The sequence below is a fragment of the Planococcus citri genome, chromosome 3 (assembly GCF_950023065.1).
Source record: "Planococcus citri chromosome 3, ihPlaCitr1.1, whole genome shotgun sequence".
Taxonomy (NCBI): Eukaryota; Metazoa; Arthropoda; class Insecta; order Hemiptera; family Pseudococcidae; genus Planococcus; species Planococcus citri.
The window spans coordinates 42827320-42848484 of record NC_088679.1 but is presented as its reverse complement, the minus strand read 5'-3'; the positions used below and the strand labels follow the sequence as shown (position 1 = coordinate 42848484).

Genomic DNA, 21165 nt, shown 5'->3' with positions numbered 1-21165 from the left:
TTACTACAAGATCAAACAGTTTTTTTTTTTTGTTGTCATTTTTCATTGGAAAGAATTCGCTACACAACATCCGCATGAATAAAGACAAAATAGATGCGAAGAAAACAGCACCACATTGTTAGTGACCAGCTAAAACAGATGGTAAACACACTTCATCAGATTATGAAATTATCTTATACATTGCAAAGTTACGAAAGATTTTATGAATACGAAAAGTGTTTAATTTGCGAAAACGTGACTTATTCAGTACAAATTTTACGATCAATCTCTGAAACTGTTTCTGAAAATTCAAATCTTCACCGATTAACGACAGGTAATAATTACTATCACAGTACTTCATCATAATCACTAGAAATTATTCTGAACAACACACGTGTGTTTTAGTGTTGAACAAATCAAGTCAACATGAGCACTATATCCAGCGAAGGATCGGACAACAGCGACGTAATTCTAATAGCCCGTGAAATCCCAGTTCCGAAGTGCATCATGTGCGATGAAATATTGTTAGGTCAACCGTCGAAACCAAAGATATTAATAAATCCGGAATGCCTACATACAATGCATGAAATCTGCGCAAAAAGAAGATTATTACTAGAAATAGATGGAAAAATAGAGAAACAAACAGTACAGTGCAAAGTCCACGATTGCGTAAAGACATACAATTTCGAAAATTTAAAATCCATTGAGATAGAAACGATTTCGGTGTCAACTGAGATGAATCGATTCAAGCTAAAAATTTCATCACTAGAGCAAGAAATACAAGCTGCCAAAACTGAAATCGAGAAACAGGAAAACAAGCTGCGTAAACAACAAGGAGAAATAACAAACCTTCAAAACGTCATCGACTTCTTAAAAACCAAAATAGCGACGAATGAAAATTCTACCTTCGATATTAATAACTCTCAACCATCCACATCCACCGGCATACACCACGAAAGTGAATCTTTACGTAAAACATCCAAACAACAAGACAACGACACTGTCGACAAATCAAACGATGAAAAGAAACTGAAACCGATCAACGAGAAGCTAGAAACAATTGAAGTCAAACCAGAAGAAGATAACGATGCAGATTTAATTCACAACGAAGCCGAAGATAAACTGATCACACCATCGTACCCAGCTCTCACCATTTTAAAAAGAAGACCAACCATCATGGAATTAGATTTTGAAGTACATAACGGAAGCCAAATACGATTACCAGTTGACATAACAACAAAATACTTACATGAGGAATGCAGAAAAAGTGGCTTTACTTTTAATGAACCTTTACCTCAAGATTTAAGAAATACATTCAAGATCATTGAAAAATGGAATCATATTCGAATTGCAAAACATCTACCAAATGGTGAAATCGTATACATGCTGAATAAATTCATGGTCATCGGTGACAGTTTAGCTCTAGGATTAGTAAGAGATGCCATAAGCAAATTTCGTAAAACTCAATGCGTAAAAAGCAAATTTATGGGAGCCATGGTTTCTACACCATTACTAAAGAGGAACGTAAAGGATCACCTGAAAATCGTTACGGAAGGAGTAATTGTGTCAGCAGGAGCCCATGACTTACGAAAAGAAAAAAATGTAAAACACGCGATGAACAATATGAGACAGCTGATTTCCGTACTAATCGAAAAAGGATGCAAACGCTTATTAATTATACCGCAATATACCAGTTATGCAACGAAGGAAACACGCAGATTTAGACAAAGAACAATTACATACAATCAATGGCTTAAAACATTAGCGGGAAAATACTCAAACATATGGATCAAATATGCAGAATGCGTGGATGAGATCGACACCAAATATCCAGTCCCAAGGTATATTGATGAGAACGGCAACCCTTTTCCAGTGTTCATGGCATACCTCGACATAATCCTACATATTGCGTATCACGTACACAGCAGCGAAAAATACTACTAATGAAATTTTCGTAATACATCTCAGAAAACAAGATATGTCAGATTAATTGATATTTCTCGATGCTTGAATACTCAATTTTCATTTTACGTAAAACATTCAAGTAGAGTTATTGATGTAACTTTAGGTGTACCATTATCGTAATTATAAGAAAGAAGATTATATTCTGTTTATTTCTATTATACTCAGCCGTAATTAAAAATAATCATTTGTTTACGTAACTTATATATGAAAATAAAAATAAAAAAAAAAAACCATCGCTAAAACACGCTATAGTTTTTATTTAACATCATAGAAGGGTAAAAGGCAAAAGCCCAACTAGTCAGAGCAGCTTCATCTGTTAACAAAAACCTGAAATGGGTATTCCCAACGATAACCGGCTGATTGTATAATCTTCAGGAAATATTTTGCTACATTTCTACTCAGCATTGACAACAGTGAAGCATGAAATACGAGTAAAATTTTCTCTAGTGGCGTAAGTAAAAGAAAATTTACATCAAGACAATTCCATTTATTTACATCAACAATTTCCGTAAGTACAGATTCATCAGTAACAGTAAAAATTACACAAAACAGCATGAAAATTAATGTAATACAAAATACACGAAATTTAACGAATACCCATGATGTTGACAGAAAATGGATAGCAGAATAGTGAATATCGTGTCTTGCTCATCATGTAATCAATCACTGGCTGAGCCCCCGATCGTTGAGCAAATAGAAAATCCTCTCGTAGCAACCACGTGTACGCATCTGTATCACCTGCAGTGTTTGAAAGACGTAATAGATATTGCTCCACCTGGTGCTGTAAAATGCGTATTCCCTAGATGTGACCAAGAAATCCAACCAGACACTCATTATTTCGTAAAAGGTAACATGAAGCAAATTACCATGATAGATGAATTTCGTAACACACCGTCTTTCCTCGTAAGTCGAATCAAAGAACTAGAAGAAGAAAATCAAGAATTACGTAAAACAAATACATCACAAGAAATAGAAATTCAACGCATCAATAATAAAGCTAAACAAAGCATTCAAAAGATTATTGACCTAAAAGCAATCACGAAAACAGTAGAATTTTCAACACCAGCACCGAAACTCGAGGAAATTAAACATGACTCACCGCTGTCCGAAGAGAATAATCGTACTGATGACGACGGAGAAATGCTGGAGATGAATTTTACCCCTTCATATGAATGCATGTCTGATGAAGATAAAAAATCAACGAACTCGAAGATAGCAAAAGAAGACATCCAAGAATTATCACCTATAAAACAAAGAACAAAAGATAAATCTCCAATTACTAAAAAAGCGAACAGTACTATAATTAAAATAAGACAAAGCAGTAATGATCGTAAACAGTTGTCACCGAAGAAAAAATCACCAGAACGCAAAAAATTAATAACACCGCCACGTAGCAAATCTCCAACTAAATCAACAATCACACGTATCCGCCCTACGTCTCCGGTATACAAACGACCATACGTAAAACCAAATTATTCTAGCTATCGATATTCAACACGCATACCGAGAACACCATTAGGATATAACAGAAGACATGAATTAAGAAAACAAGATTACGAAAGACGCAACTCGAAACGCTATGAATCTCTGATGATTTATCCATCTTCTAAATGTTATCCTAAACCTGGACAATTTGCGGCGATCAAGACAATCAAACATTTACGTAACTCGATAACAATAGATACCTATGCAGAAAAAAGAGCTCAAACAGTATATTTACCGATTAACTACACTTTATTTCGAAAAGAGCTGGAAAATTTCAGTTACCCGCTAATGAACAGAGCACCAAAAGAAGTATACAACAACATACGCCCGATCAAAGATCATCTATTTCTCAGAAGTTTTTCAATGACAGTTGGAAATGGTGGTTCTGAAACAATCTTCTTGATTCAAAATCATTTCATGATTGGAGATGGAGCAATCCAACAAATTGTTCACACAGCCGTAAAAGCAGATCCCAGTTATGTAGATGCGATGAAATTTAATGACTTCATACAGCCAAACATCTCCGTTGACCAACTCGAGCGCAATATTGACAAACACCTTCTGAAATCAACGCGAGGTATAATAATGTCGGTAGGCCACAAAGACCTCATGGATGGGACCTGTGAAGAAAAGTTAAAATCTCAGTATTTACGATTAATAAATACTTTGGAACGCAAAGGAGCTGAAACAATAGTGATATTACCTCCAATCCTGTTAAAAGAGTTTAAGGATCAAGGTTCTAAATTACGAGATTGGCTACAAAGAACAGCACATGAAAGACAGGAAACAGTAACATACGTAAGACAAGCGGAATCCATACTTGACCGATCCACTCCAATTGAAAAAGGTGAAAACGAAGCGCCGACAATGATACAACATATCATCTTAGAACTGATCCTGGGTCTCATTCCATTCCTCACCGAATAAAAATTCACACGTTGAACCATTTCGAAAATCTTCTGATCCTATGAAACAATTTGACACAAAGTATTCAAACATTTCACATTGCGTAACACAAGAGAAATATACTTCCCGTAATGATTGTTCACAAATGGTTTCAACTGAAATGAAGATTAATCCAAGACATTATTCACCATCAAGATAGAAACCTGAAACAGAAAAACAGAAACACATTATTAGTTGCAAATAATTCAAAAATTTCGTAAAACACATACTTATACTATTTATTATTTATTATCTTTTAAGTAAGAAGCATTGTAAAAATTTTTTTTTCTCTTATCAGTAAGCAGTGTTATTTTTTTATTTTTTTATTTTTTTTATTTTACAAATTATGTATTTTAATATGTTTTTACCTAGTACAGTTTCCATTTTATCCATTCTTTCATTTCTCGGAAGGTCCATGTTCAAGCGTAATAACCAAATGTTGACATAATTCGGGGCAGAAGAAGAGGAGATCGCAATCATCTCTTAATTTGAGAATTTATGTAAACACTATGCCATTACACAAACTCGGGGCATATGTAGAGACAGATTGTGATGCATTTTCGGTCGTGTAAGCGAGAGAAATTCGTTCTGCCTCTAGCCAACATTAAAAATAGTTTCGTAATACGACACCTAGCGGATTAGTTCACTCTATACTTCGTAACGAGAGAACATACGCTAGAGAAACCAGTCATTTGGCGACTCCCGATGATAAAACATCGGATATCAATGTTCCGGAGATGGTATAGGACCACCTATACCATGCTATTTGCGTAAATCTAATGGACTAAATTAGTAGCACAAGTCCAGTCATATACGAAATATGAACTGGTGAAGCAAGTGATCTATTTCGAATATGTTCTGTGTTCCAGTTACGTTGATGGAGTCGTTCAGATGAACTCGGGTCCAGGAGTTATTACGTAAAACATCCAAGGATCCTTATTGTAAATCTCATCTAAATGAGTAACATATATGGACCTTCCCACATCCGTGTACTGTTCCCTATTCCCTGTGGTGATGTGCATTGCACTTACTAAGGCATGAATATGCCATCTCTCCTTTTCGTAATACTGTACAGGCCAGTATAAATAATATAGCTTGAGTAAGTTGTTATTATGTACTTGATAAACAATACATGGAATGACAACCGAAGATGTGTTATTATTTCGTAAGATAAATAATCTTAAGGTAAATGTCTGTGTGGTATTCGTAATTACACTCAGTGTCCGAAAAATAGGTAACGAGGCGGTAAGTCGCCAGGTACCTATGAAGCTCTCAGAAGCTAGGTACTGCTAGACCTCAAGTAGGTAGCTAGCATATGTGAGACCTATACATGGAGATGTGCTTGTAACAGCATCATCGTAATGTGCAGAATATATCTCCACAATGTTCTGCTTAAAAATTAGTGTGGCTTATATTAAGCAAACAGACCTTGAATAAATGCGGCATCCGCAGAACTATGCATACAATACATTATATCTGCGTGTGTGAGCTCTCATTCGACTGAATAATTTTTAAAATAATATTTTTGGGTAATTAAAATGGTAATTGCCAATATCGACCCATTTACGTAGGTGCCTTTTTATTTCAATAATGAAATTGATAATCGAACCATTATTTGATTTTGAAGTTTTGTCCTTTTGCCAATAAAATGGTTCATGAATAGTTCTCTGATTTTTACATAAAGCAATGAGCATAAAGCGTAAAACTTGAAAGTTCCAGAAAAAACAATATTTAATGATAGGTACCTATACAAATATTGATTTCGCAAAATCTTTTTTGTATTTCCAGTTCGATCTCATTTCTCCCCTCCCGACATCACTACAAACAAAAGTTCTTAGGTACCTCTTTTTCTTTTTTTTTTGTCCCTGAAATAATGAAGTAGACAGGGGCAGGCCTGGATGGGTCCGGCCCTCTCAAAAAAAAAAATTTAGCTTATAATTTTTTGAACTATTTAAAATGTTTTTTCTGTCAAAAAATAAGCTTACCTACTGATAATTCAAATTTTTTTAGAATAAATATTAAATAAAACTAGGAATTATTTATGAATTGCAATTTTTCTTCAAAGTATAAAAACATGTGTTTACTCGTCTTATTTCAACCTCCCTCGCCCCGTTCATTCCAAAAAAAAAAAAATAGCCAATTTTCAGCCATTGGTCGGTATATGGTCTATTTGTGTCCATTCAAAAAAATAAGGTGGCTAGGTAGTACATACGTACTTCATCCTACTGCTCTGAGACTGATGATGAATTTTCTGAAATTTGTACCTTGCGCTAGCTTTATTTTGGATAAATTGAAAATCAGTCGATAGGTACAATCTGTTTTTTCTGGGTATTGCATTTGAATGTCGAGCCATATGATGAAAAAGGGATTTTTCTTTAAAAATTTTACGATTTTTAAAATTGATTTTTTATAGGTTCTTTCCCCCTTTTTTTTCAATTCACTTTGCGTGATTGTGAATCTCAGTAGGTATGTTCAAAAAGTGGAGGAAGAAAGTTTAGCTAATTCAATATCAAAATTGAATTTTTGTGTTTCTATGTTACAACTTGGCAAAAAAAGATGAAAATTTCAAAAAATGATATATTTGATAGATGGCGTAGGCGTACAACTTTTTTACCTTTTACTGTATTTAATTTCTCTTCACAAAAAAAAGTTGACTATGCCGCTGCATTGTACATACCTATCTCGTTTTTTTTTTTTTTTTTTTTTTTTTTTTTTTTAGTTTAGTATTTTACCATGTATTTACCTAGAAAAGAAACTTCACGTTGACTTCAAGTCTTTTAACAAAAAAAAAAGTATCGAATTACCAAAGTTACTTTGAATTAATCAATTCGGGTTTGTCCATTGAGACCATTCAATAATATCAGCAGACCTGTCGTGAATTCAACTTATTAGACAGCTTTAAATCCTTAAGTGGCTGAAGAATAGTCAGTAGTGTCCCTCGTTAATTCGAAACACATCATTACAAAGCTCAAAACTTAAATCCGGTATCAATTGTGATTTTATGGAGGAAGAGATGAAGCAAAGTGAAGTTTTTCCCTTGTACAATTTAGTTTGCAAATTTATACTTACGCTTATTCAGTCACTTGAGAACGGTAAATATGTTAAATAGGCGTGTATCCAAACCATTTAAAACATAATCTCGGCTCAGTTTCTCGAACGTAGATATGGTTACCTGCTTGAGTATTCATTATATTTCAATACCTAGATTATTGTGACCTTTTTCCGAACGCATTACGGTTTGTGTTATACAGGCACGTGCAAAGATTTTCGAAATTATGGACCATTATAGGTACTTGAAGTAACCACCTACTATTCTTTTAGTGTTGGACTCTCTTTTTCATCCCCCCTCATAAAAACTATTTCAATATCTAGTTATGTGTACCTATATTTTTAAAATCAATTTTGAACTTTTTTTGAATTACCTCGGAGTTAAGTGGGATCCAGCATTGCAATATTGTACAGCTTTTTATTTCATATCCTAATAATTTTATAGGCAGGTACATAGTTACCTACATTAATTGTAATGAATGTTAAAAGTTTTATTGTGGAATGCTTCGTTTCAAGTCTTGTAAAAATTAGGGTTTAATTTTTTTATACCACCTCGTAAAAGAGTAGAATTGTTGAAATACATTTTTATTGTTATTAAAACGTGGAAATGAAATCAAATTGTTCATAATACCTACTTATAAGTAACTCTCGTGCTATATTTTTAAAATTGAAACTTTTCAATGAGTCATCAATACCTATGTAGTAAAAGTTGATAGGCAAGTAACCTTGAAGTGCAAAAAATTTTCTTGTACGATTTCGTCTTGTTTACTTACAAGACCGAGCGAATATAATATATGTTTTTGGTACAGATAAAAGATCATTGTAAGGTTTTTGGTTGAAAAAGAAAATGTGTGATTTCTTAACAGCGAAGAAAGGCAGAGGTTAAAATGTAAGTATGCCATATATCATTGAAATGGTTTCAGAAATGTCCTCTTAAATTTATATTTATGGAACAGTTATTCAATGAATATCCCTTTTCAATGCATGCAGCTACAACGAATGAATAATTCTCAGTACTGTGAAAATGTAATAAGGGGTAGATTACGGATTTGCGAAATGCAAATGAAATTTCTTTTTACTTTTATACTTTGAATATTTCGTTCTGGTTTAGCTTTCTCTTTCTACGCTTTCTCTCGAAAACGAAACTGGACGCGTACCTTATAGTGGAAAATTAACAATAAATTGGCGTCGTACGTACGCCCTTATTGCCAGCAAACATTCACCGTCTATGCGAACCCGAATGAATTTTACTATAAAATCCGAGATTTTATCGTATATTTTTCGCAATAATTGGCGAATGCTAAAAAATGTTGACGAATTTGTCAAAGTTGTTGACATCGAATCGATAACGTACCATACTTCGACCATTGCTTATAGCTTCTCCAAACTTAAAACAGTTGACTAGGGAATGATTCAAAGGAAACCTGCCTTATCGTATTACCGCGATGGTATACCCTCCAGGGATAGCGTTAAAAGTGAAAACCGTACGCGAAATTTTACCGAGCTTCGAGTGTCATATAATTTGAATAAGGAAGCGTAATCTAAATATTTTCAACTTCCAAGTTATTCCGATAAATATGTCTAAATATTTCATTCCAGATTGTTACATCAGAACGCGATAGCTTTACATCGTGTTGGTAGGTAATCAACCTCGACTATACTTTCTTGTACGATAGACGTAGTTTTCTGAGTAGAGGGGTAAGGGATATTGCCGTGATTACTTACGCTATAAAAAGTAATTTTACGATTAGCTTATAATGGAGGCTACATGAAGGAGAAAATTAGTCGGTGAAGCATACCAACTTGACCTTTTATTAAAAATTTGCCAAATTCTCAAGACAAAAACGGATTGAAAAAGAAAATCTTGAGAGAAAGTATTTTTTTTTTTTTATTACAAATCAATCCTAATCTTGCTTTTTATACCGCAGTCTCGTGGATTTACTACTTGACTATATTTTCTGAGAAACCGTGACGACCTTGCTTTCAAATTACTTACCTACCTACTTGTGGTTGTGGTTACTAAAATTCCAAAGAGATCAACTGTTGAACTTGGTATACCTTGGCACATTAATTATTTTTCACTCGAAAAGAAAGAAATCATAAATAGAAACTGAAAGGGAGGCACATGTGTAACCGCGTATGATAATGTCGACTCCTTTATTTTGAGTCATAAAAACTAGGTAGGTAAGTAATGATAATTTTCCACTTTGTAGAATTTTTTTTAACCTTTCTTGAAAATGGCGTGTGTTTACGAAGAAAAAAAAACCACACACACACAAATTGAAATCTGGTAAAGCTTATTTTGTATCACTGGAATTTGCCAAGTCGTACACAAGTTTGAAATGAAATCATCCATTCGCAACGACTACTATATATCATTGTACATAAAGCATGAGCTTTTAAAGATAAACTCTTCGGTGTTTAAATTACGCTGGCAAGAGGATCCGGCGTACGAAACGCCTCGCGGTTATTATTAAACCTAACGCATTTATAGGTCGCCCTCACCTTCTTTTTCAGGCGAATGCGTGATTCGCATCGCGAAGAGCTGTTCTATGTCAAATGTCAACCTACGACATAATTCACGTTTTTTAGTTCCTCTGGCACCTACAAACTTAGGTAACATTAATCTTCCAGAATTAGAGATAAAAATTAATTATGAAAGTTACTGTACTTTTCTTCTTGATAATTCTGTTACACGTGGTGCTGTATTCTCGGTTTATATTTTGTGTTGGTAACTAAATTGGACCATAAAAAATACATACATATTAAGCGCTAATTTTAATGACGAAGTAAGAGGACTGGGTTTTTAAACGAGAGTTCTCAATATTGCGAATTGTATTCAACATTTGAAATTTTCCATTTCGTACGAGTGAATTTTTTTTTTTGATCGCGAGCTACAATCACATGATTTAAGAGTTATTCAGTCAACTTCAGGGGTGAATATCTAAATGCCAGAAACAGAGGTATGTGCTCAATTGTTCATGTTGAAGTGGTTTGCAAAATTTTACGTAGGTACCTATAGTTTCAAAAATTAATCTCAATGGGCGTGCATTCAACTGGAATATTTTTTACTCGAAAATGACCGCAAGTTCGTGTTTTTGGGTTTTTAATATGAAATTACAACTATTGTACGGCTTAGAAGGTCATTAAAAAAATCAATTTATTTTTTGAATTCATCATTCTTTTTCGAGATTTTAAAATGGACGATAGATATCTAGACCCACTTGACCATTAAACATGGATATACTGTTTTTTGACACATATTTATTACAAATTTTTAAAATGCACGTTTTTTCATGAAGTACCCGCAATTTTTCCCCAACGATTTATTTTTTTAAAAAAAATAATGAAAAATTCTTCATTTACGAACGCTTCAATATCAGAAGCTGAAACATTCATCGCTATACCTACCTAATTTTTGATGTCCGAAATTAGTTGACCAGGTCTTTTTTTATTTGATCAAATTGAGGTGGATATTATATGTAGTTGAAAGGATTGTACCTTATCTCTGATCTTAAATTTTTCAAGCCATCCTGAAGCGTCCAGAAAACTTTAAAAATTTTTTACTTTCAAAAAAATTGCCATAAAAACGAATCAAAATCAAATTCAGCTCCAATAAACTTGGATTACCATCTTTGCAGTCATTTTTATCAATTTGGGTACAAATTTTTAAATGTCCGTTTCTACTCATGCAAATTAATATGTTAATATGTACTTTACCTTTTTAAAAAAAATTTGTTTTTTTAGTTGATATTTTTTCAAAAATTTGAAATTGTTTTAAAAATTCTGTTTTTTAAGCATAAGTACAAAAGAATTGGTTGAAAATATTATTATGCAGGCCCATGTATCGAAACAATACTCAACAAATATTTAAAAAAAAGTAAACAGATAGGTACTTTTTGAAATTTCTGTGATCATTTCAATCAAGTTCAAAAGCACATACTCGTAATTCTGGCTAAATTTTAACACTTCTTTCGCTATAAAAATTGAAACTAGTCCTAGTATCTTTTTAGAAAAAAATATGTCTAAGAAAGGTTCTACGTGCGTAATTTAATTTTTTTGTCGTAACGTTTTAAAAAATTTTCTCTACAAAATGCTAGGTATGTTTAAAGAATATTTTCTTTACCTGTATAGTGTGTGTACAAAATTTGATATTTCATATTCAATTTCAAACTACTCGCTCAAGTTTTCAAATTTGTTCCATGTGGATAAACATACACAATATAGATAGGTACAGGTATCCTACTACAACTTTTGATCTCTCTAAAAATTTACCTTTCATTACTTTGAAAGCATGGGTTCAGTATACGGCTAAGGTAAGTATCTGTTTCGTGGTTAATTTCATCTGTAGGTAGGTAATATACTCATGCTTTCGTTAAACGTACCTGTATGGTTGTTATCACGTATTCTATTCAAGAGCTTATACAGCTATACAAATAAATTCAGCCCTGGAAGTAACCAACGTAAAACTTTACGAACTTTTCAAAAAAAAAAATATATGGAGCAATTAACGTCTTTGCTGCGATTTTTAATGCATATAGGTGAAATTTTAAATACATTCGCGTAATATGTAGGTACCTACTTGTACAATAGACCAAACTTTGTTATACTTTGTTATACCAGAAAATAATGTGACTTTTGTTACCTTTGCAAGGGTTGATAATCCTACGCTTGGCTTGCCATTAAAATAATTTTTTCTTTTTGAAAATTGTTATCATTGGTAAACTAAAATTACCAACTAATTTTCATATTTTAATTTTTTGTTTAGAAAATACGCAATTATACACTACATAATATAAATCTTGAAATAATTATTTGACGATATTTTTGAAGCTTTTCAAGATTGTAGTCAGCATTGCCAGCATGGACCACAATAACAAACAGTTGAGGCTTTTTTTTAATTTAGTGAGTTTTAATTTGATTAAAACTCGTGTAGGTATTCTTAGTCTACTAATACCTCGTATTTCTCACATTAATGTCAAGTATTTCGCAGGTACCAACCTACCAAGAAGTGTCAAGTTTTTAAAAATTATTAAAACTAATTCAACGAAAATGTGGTGTAATTTTTCAAAACAACTTTTTCATGAAGTAAAAGTGGAAAAACTCCTGTTAATTTTTGAGGTTAAATATTTCGGTCTTTAGCTTTCTAAATTCGTCATCCACTACGGTTACATTAACAAATTAAAGAAGATTAACGTAAAATAATCTAGCGCTGAAACTTGATTACTGTGCCCATGTTGACAGCTACACCAATTTCCTTAATTGTTCGAGCCCTCATTTTTTGCGTGGATGCGAAATTGAATACTCTAGCTAGTATTGTAAAAGTGAAACAATCTATTATGTAAACTGGTATTCAAACACATAGCTTTGCCCGTACGCTTGTCTATTCTATTCAGTATTCTCAAGCCTGAAAAAAATTTGACGTTTTATCTCGCATCAGACCGCATAAATGGAAATGTACGTGTACGATACTTATTTGTTTTTTACTTTGGTACTCTTGCTCATACTTACGTAAGAGAAAACGCAACCATATTTAATTGCTATTCTAACTAACTTTTTTTTTTTTTTTTTACTTTTTCAAACAAAAATTAAAAACGTACAGACACCTTCATAATGTACCTACGTACAATTTTATTGGTTTATTTTTGTTTACCGTTTGTGAGTACGCTATATGTATTTGTATATTAAATAGGTTTAGGTACCTCTACCTACACTGAAATATTATAAATGAAAAACATCTTGCGCAGTACGCAAGATCAACCGACTTTGCTCTGTTAAAAATAAAAATAAAAAAATTATCAAAAGTCACTGGCTATTTACCAAAAACTTTTACCATATCAAAAAATCCCCCAGCAATGTTCCAAAATTTTCGATCGATTTTATCGGAAAAGTAAAAATTGCCCCACCAATTAACCAAAAGTTACCAATTTACCAAAATCTACCAATTTACCAAAATTTACCAATTTACCAAACTTTACCAATTTACCAAAATTTACCAATTTACCAAGTTACCAATTTACCAAAAGTTACCAATTTACCCAAATTTACCAATTTACCAAAAATAACCCCAGCAATTTACCAACATTTACCTCAGTAATTTATCAGACATTACCCACTAATTTACCAATTTTCCAATTTACCAAAAATTACCCCAGCAATTTACCAACATTTACCTCAGTAATTTACCAGACATTTCCTCACTAATTTACCAATTTTTTACCGACTTTTATTATAATTACCCCAGTAATTTAATGCCAAAGGTTTTTACCAACTTACCAAAATTTACCAATTTACCAAAAATAACCCCAGCAATTTACCAACATTTACCTCAGTAATTTACCAGACATTACCCCACTAATTTGCCAATTTTTTATTACCCCAGTAATTTACTTCCAAAGGTTGACACAAATTCAACAAAATAAATTACCCCACTAATTTAACAATACCACAAAATTACCACAACAATTTACTAAAATTTACCAATTTACCAAAAATTACCCCAGTAATTCACCAAAATTTTCAACCAACTTTATTGGAAAACTAAAAATTAACTCAGCAATTTACGAAAATTTATCATTTGGAATACCAATTTTACAAAAAATGCGCCATTAATTTACCAAAACAAAAATTACCCAAGCAATTTACCAAAATTTTCGACCAACTTTAATTAGGAGTAATTCACCAAAAATAACTAATCATTTTATTTACTAAAAATTTACTATTAATTCACCAAAAAAAAAATTATCAAAATTTACTGGCTATTTACCAAAAATTTAATGTTTTTTGTTAAAACAAAAATTACACTAGAAATTTTTGAAAAATATTAATTTTTCGGCCAAAAAATTTTGGACGGATAAAATTAACAAAAAAATTAACAAAAAAATCGACAAAAAATTTTCTTCTCTTGACTCGCGCGGGATTCGAACACCCGACCTCCGGCGCACCAATCTGCAACCTACACACCCTAACCACCCCATCTGTTTGTTGGGGGTGAGCCGTTCGCGAGATATAAGGGTTTACACAAATTTCTGCTTATCCATAACGTTGAAACACACTTAAACGTTCATATCTCGTAAACGGCTGAATCGATTTCGACCAAATTAAAAATTTCTCTAGTTCAGTATCAAAGCAATATTTTGCCATCATCAGTTTCGACTTAAAGCTCGGAGCTTTTGAGTTCAGCGTGACACAAATTTATACATAAATTGATATACCTATATATCTATATATAGATTTCCCCCATACATTACGCAGCCCATGATATTTCACTGACTTTTTGCGGACCGACTTGTGTTGGCACTAGCAGGGGCGCGCTTGAATTTTTCCACGTGTTCTCACAGCAGCTTACTGCTGGGCCATGAGAAGAAGGTATATACTCCACCAGGTTGGAAAAAGACTTACATTTAGGCTTGTAATTCAATTTTCGATTTTTGAGGAGAGCTCCCCACTCAAGTGTATGTTTTTTAGATATTCCCCAGACTTTTTCCGCCACCAAAAAAATGTTTTCATTGACTTACAGAGAGGCGAGGAGCTCGATTCGCTCGTGTATGTAACGCCAAGTTGATAAAATCAGATAGTGCAGGTCTTTAGTGGTGTTTTGCCTTATGTACGCACTGCGTTGCTTGTTTTTGAATGTCTGTAGCGGTCGAAAACAGAACAGACTTTTTGCAGCCCGGTACTGGGCTGCAAAAAGTCGTGATGGGCCGCAAAAAGTCTGAGGTTTATCTAGTATGGGCTGCGTAATACCACTTTTCATGTGTATCTATCTATATATAAATAAATATATATGTAAACTTATCTCGTTTTGCGCCATACGTCTTATCGTGATCAGCACACTCCAAAACGTCAAGAAAACCCACCCCCACCCAAATCCTCAACCATCATGACAAATACAATACCTTACTTTTCCGTTTCACGGCAAAGTCGGTAATACATACAATGTCCGTTCAAACGGTCAATCACAGAAATTTCTTGAATATCGCTGAATACCGTTTCGAATTTGATTAATCCCATTTGTTAAAACGTCATTACCGATTTCGATTTCGCATTTCTATGAATGTTCTGTTGTGTGTATCACATTTCACACGCTTTTCCTGGGTGTCCACTAGGTTGCTAATGCTGCGAAAAAATCGCTAAAAATCGTGCCAACTTTCAATTTTGAAAGCTTGTTTTTCCACGATTCTTTTGTTGGGGGGGGGGCATTGTCGCATAAAAACAATGTTTGATATTGGATTTTGTCAGGTAGGTTTATAGGCAACATATTTTTTCAGCGTTTTGCTTTGGAGTTACTCGTCAGCAAAATATGGAGGGGATCAGTTTTCGCAGTAACTACATAGAGATTTATTTCGCATAATCAACGTGAACCACAAATGAAGCCGGGTTGTATGATTCCGATTTTTTTTTTACGAATGCTTTCAATGTTCTCGTGAAATAATCCTATTTCCGTTTCAATCTCCAAGGAATTAGGGGGAAGGAGCTCGTAATTTTTTTGCATTTTCAATTTATCTCAGAATTGTCGAAAAACTTAACATCTGTTTGAAGGGCTTTTTTGAATAGAACACGCAAGAACCCTGGATTTGACTACGAGTGATTTGACCGTAGAAAATATAATTAATTTAAAAATCACGAATTCTTCAAAAATCTTATTTTTCTTGGCCAAGTTAAAAAAAATGTTATCCTTTGGAAGCTCCGCTTGTTTGAATCTTATTTAGTCGTCACTTGACGAGACTACCTTTTTGAGTAACCACGTGAATTTTGTAGTTAATCCAAGCCAGACGTAACATTACATAGGTACCTATTTGTTTTTATGTATTATAGGTATTCCAGAAAAAGGCAATGAATAAGTATTTTAAGCATGTGTGCCATACCTACACGTAACATTTTTATGGTAGTCTATTTGACAACATTTTTGTTAAATTGAAATGTCACTCTACTAGCCTTAATTTATTGTTTGTCTAAAACTGTACACAAAGAAACTTATTGTCGAAGCAGGAAGAATAATATGTTAACGAAGTTTGAAACTTTTCGCTGTTACTTTTTTTTTGGCTTCGTTCAAAATTTGTAGAAACTTTCAAAGCGTAAATTTTTTTTAAATTTAAAATATTCTTCGTATGTACCTATAGTACCGAATCACTTTGAATTGGACATAATAACTATTTGAAACATCTCTTTCCCTCAAAGATATAAATACTTAATAAGAGTTAAAGGGAGAAAAAAGAATGGAGGAATATTTCATAGGGGAATGTATTTTACCCATAATGTCAATGTGCAAACATTGTGAAAATGCTGGTAAATATAGGGAATGTATTTTAAAATTCAATATACCTAAACTGGATGTTTTCAATGTAAACAAAGTAAAAACTAATAAAAAGTTAGCAACCGTATCAATATTCGTGAATAAATTTTCATAAACCGAGTTATCAAACAGAAGCTTATCAAATAAAAGAAATATGCATAATATGTTTTGAATTAAATGACGCGGCATATGATAGCTATCTCTGTTAAGGGTAAATTTTATAGAAAAGAATAAACACCAAAGAAACAAAACATATAGTAGGTAGTGTATAATATCTGCACCGATCGTATATCCTATACCTATATTCATTCGCCCTTTACCCATGTGTAGCTTTCGGTTTTATGTAGGTGCGAAATTTATTTGTTTTACCTATTTTCTAGATTTTGTAGAGTTACGAAAACAACTTTTATTATGTGTAACGTAGATTGGAAAATAGCTAATCGAAAGATAACGATGAAATGAAAGTAATAATTCGTGGCTTAATATTTCAGGATTTTGTGTGAGGTTTAAGGATATTTACCTACTTAAATATGCTTAGGCCTACCATACCTACTTACTATGATTGGATATGTTCATAGGTAGGTATGCATTTTTCTCATGTTACGTGTTGGTTCAATTTGAAGATTCAAAACACGTTAATTTTCATAATTATTGTTGAGTTCTTCTTCTTGCATTCATTGGTAGAATGTTTTCCCTTTTTCACAACAAATTCTTTACCTATTCGTATTTTAAATAATTAATAGGTTTTGCGTGCGAATAGACGATATCATTCGTATTAGGTATACCATCTTTCGTCGCAGTATTATTAGCGTTGCATAACAATAATTATAATATTTAGGTCTATTTGAGGGATGATTTGTACAATGCTTAATTCTACACTGTTCCAGAAAGGGCGCGAAATTACGGCTTGTAAATTACAAATCCTCTTTATTAATTCGAAAATTTATTTTCTTTCGAGTTTAATTCAACGTTTTCTGGTTTCGAGCCTCGGTGATAATTAAAACTATCGACACATCCTTAGGACTTACATTTTGCACGTTCTGTTTTTCACCTTCATTAATACCTTTAGTATAAGGACTCACTTTAAGCTACGAATTTATTATTTTTTTCTGTATTATGATCGAATATAATTAGTGAAACGAGGAAATATTGAGGCGGTATTTTTTTGTAGGATATTTGTCCTGGAATTTAGAATTCAACATTTTGTGGGATATACTTACTATAATATAGCTTGATAACATTTTAAAAGAACAAAGGATTGAATGTTTTCCTCATTTTGGGAAGTTTCAGTTGAAATTTAATTACAGCTCGAGATGGCGACAACGAAGAAATATTAAATAAATGCTCTCAAGGACAATATTATATTAGATACTGAAACTTTTTAGTTAGGTATTGTGTTGTTTAGGGGAGTGTCGATATTTAAAATCTTAGCTGAGTGATTGCTGATCCTTGGGTTAAAAAAAAAATTGAGACTATTCTTCTAGTCTACTTACAGTATAGGTATTCAGATTTATATCTCAATATTTGCTCTTTTTGTAGAAAATTAATATATCAATAGGCTATTTCAGTTATTTTCAAAAGTTCGCCACAAAGCGAAAAATCAGCTTCGGCAGCTGAAAATTTAGTTCATGTGGTCTGGGTGACATGGTCTTTTGGCGAGCCAAATTTTAGCTCGATCGAAGTTGACGAGTTGTAAAGGTTACTTGTTAGACGTTACATGTTGAAAAACCTTGAAACTCGAATTTATACTTAATTATGTAACAAATTACACAAAGCTATCGATTTGCGATATTCTTTGAAATTTTGTCAAAACTTTAAAAACATAATATTAAGAAATTAAACGCGTATTAATATAATGTTAGCGGTAAATGATTTTAAGGGGTCTCTTTCCCTTTTTCATTCAGTCGTATCGAGTTTTTACCAGTCAAGTTATTTTCCTTTTATTAAAGTCGTCAGAGACCATCTGTTACAATTTTTCAGCCTCAATTAAGAGTTCTCTAATTATCCGAAGTGAAATCCAACGCCTCGTCACCCGATTTACTTTCTAGATTGTCGTTGCTTCGTTGGGAGAAAAAAATTAATAGTTTTAAACGGCGATAATTCTGTAATCATTTGTTAAATTCTTTCCTTTCAGTTTTTCTTATTCGAAACGTACGCTTGTAGTATACGATATCGAAAACGGAAAAATACGAACAAGACAACTATCTAAATTGCCAACTCTGTTTCATTCATTTTCCGCGTCGTTTCAGGCGAACCTTCAACTTGGCAAAATATATCAAATATCGAAATACTTGTAATGAGGCAATAATTTAGCCTTTTAGTATCTTCAGAAAGAAGTAGAAAGTAGGCAGTTATCGTATTTGTAAGCTGTGAAACGTTTATTCATTTTTTTTTTTTTTGAAGAAAGAAGCGAATTTTTTTTCTTTTTCTTGCATTGCCAATATAATTATAATAGAATCAAAATTTCCCGTTTTATCGTCTCGTTATTGTTGTTTTGTGCAAATTCAATATAATGTGTATATTTGATATCTTTATCAACTTTACTATTATTTATTGCGTTGCACGAGGGAATTCTAATTTTGTAACTTATACTCGTATGTACATAGTATGTACCTACCCACTACCTACAAAGTAGTCTTTTATAAATGAGTATACGATGTTTTAGGGTAGGATTATAACTTTCTATCCCCCAATTACCTATGCAACACCTACTGACTTTATGTTGGTGTACTGTATTTGCCTAATCCGCATACTGAAGGGGCAGAAATGAGCTCTATCAATTTTTTCAGTTAACTTTGTCGCTTCAAACTTATCTCAAATCAAAATAGATACCTTTCACGAGACTTTCACAGTTTTTATACGAAAAAGCAAAAAATGTTTAAAATTTAGAGTCACGCGGTTCTTTAAATGATTCCAATAATCTTGATTCGATGAAATGATTTTTTCATTCATAAATAAAATCATCTCATGATTCAATTAATAGCATGTACTTATTTCGAATCCACTTTTGCCTAATAGTGCTGTAGCTGCGCACTACGTAATTCCGACACAATAAAAAGAACTGAATTGAATCGTAAAAGTAAAATAATTATATTAAAAAGCTCTTCAACGAAACAAAAAGTAATGAAATGAATTGGAGAACAAATAAAAAAAATAAATAAAAAAAAACACTAACGAACTTTAATAGTGCGAAACATTCTCATTCTACTAACTACTTGAGATACGTAGCTTTTATAAATTTTATTTTAGAAAAAGTTTTAATTCGTTCTTAAATTCACCTTTTAAAAGTAAGAATAGATGTATATATTTGCATTTTTATTTAACGAAGTGTGTTTTCAAATTTCCTTCCCCATCTTTGCATTGGATTTTGCTTTTTATACAAAACAAACCATTTCGAATAAATTTTTTCGCGAGTATTTATAATAATTAATGAAAACTTCATTATTGAACGAATTTTGAATCTGAAACTTTATAATTTTAATAGTGTCATAAGTATAGTGACATTTAAGGTAATAAATTTGCAACAAAATAAAATGGAATAGCCTTGAATTAAGAGCACGCCGATAAAAACGCTTGTCACTATGTAATTAAAATTATGAACAGCACGCGAGTTATTAAATTTTGTTCAGCGTTGGAAAAATATAAAACACGCCAAGCTTAGCTTTACATACGTTCATTTCATTTCGTTTATGAAACTTATATGTGCAGGTACACGCTTTTAAAAAACGCTCCTCATTTTATTTTTTCAGTTTAAAAATTCAAAATGTATAGTTGTGTGATTTATGATCTCAGCTTGTACCGTAGGTACACTGTAATTTAAAATCTTCGTTACAGAACTAAAACGAGAAAGAAGTGTTTTTTCGTTTACTTTGGTATAGGAGTCGATTTTTTTTCATGAAAACCAAATACATTACCTACCCTTGCTTATTTTGAAATCATTTAACGAAGCTACATAGATAATGAATACTTTTGGTAGAAACCTATTTAGGTATTTTTCTCATCTCCAATAAAATTTAAAGAAATTATTATAAACGTGCCACTTTAGATGCGATTAATGAAGATATAGGTGTTTTTAGAGCCACTAAAAAATGAAGATTTTGAGAATTTTTTGCTCTGAAATTGATTTTTATAATTCTTATATCGAATTCCAATAGAAAAAATTCTAAAAATACTGATCGAAATTTAATCGAATCAATGAAAATAAACCCAAATTACAATCGCGTATTTACGGCAAACCGAGTATGCAATTTTATTAACCTATATGCTACAGGTGTAGTGATCAGTTGTTATAGTTTCCGGACAACGATATGAAATTGCAAAACCTAAGGTATGAAGTTTTAAATTTATAATGAATTGTAGCATTACCTCAGGGGCTCAGAGTCACATGAACATATTAACGTGGTATTCCCCATTATAAACCTTGATTAGTGATTACCAGACCAATTACG

General features: G+C 32.5%; 2 protein-coding genes and 1 long non-coding RNA gene across 3 annotated transcripts in view; 2 read left to right on the top strand and 1 right to left on the bottom strand.

Annotated features, from left to right (window-relative positions):
- Positions 1 to 21165, top strand: part of LOC135840358 (potassium channel subfamily K member 18-like) — a 63233-nt gene that overhangs the window by 30268 nt on the left and 11800 nt on the right. The gene's annotated exons all lie outside the window — the stretch shown is intronic.
- LOC135840035 (uncharacterized) lies at positions 2169 to 4356 on the top strand. Its single transcript, XM_065356347.1, has 2 exons — positions 2169 to 2452; positions 2557 to 4356. Exon 2 carries the CDS (start codon positions 2560 to 2562, stop codon positions 4354 to 4356), a length of 1797 nt encoding a protein of 598 aa, XP_065212419.1. The 5' UTR covers positions 2169 to 2452; positions 2557 to 2559.
- LOC135840036 (uncharacterized) lies at positions 2417 to 2932 on the bottom strand. The gene is made up of 2 exons (XR_010557689.1): positions 2811 to 2932; positions 2417 to 2725 (listed from the first exon to the last, which is right to left on the bottom strand). It is a non-coding gene; the product is annotated as an uncharacterized LOC135840036 (long non-coding RNA).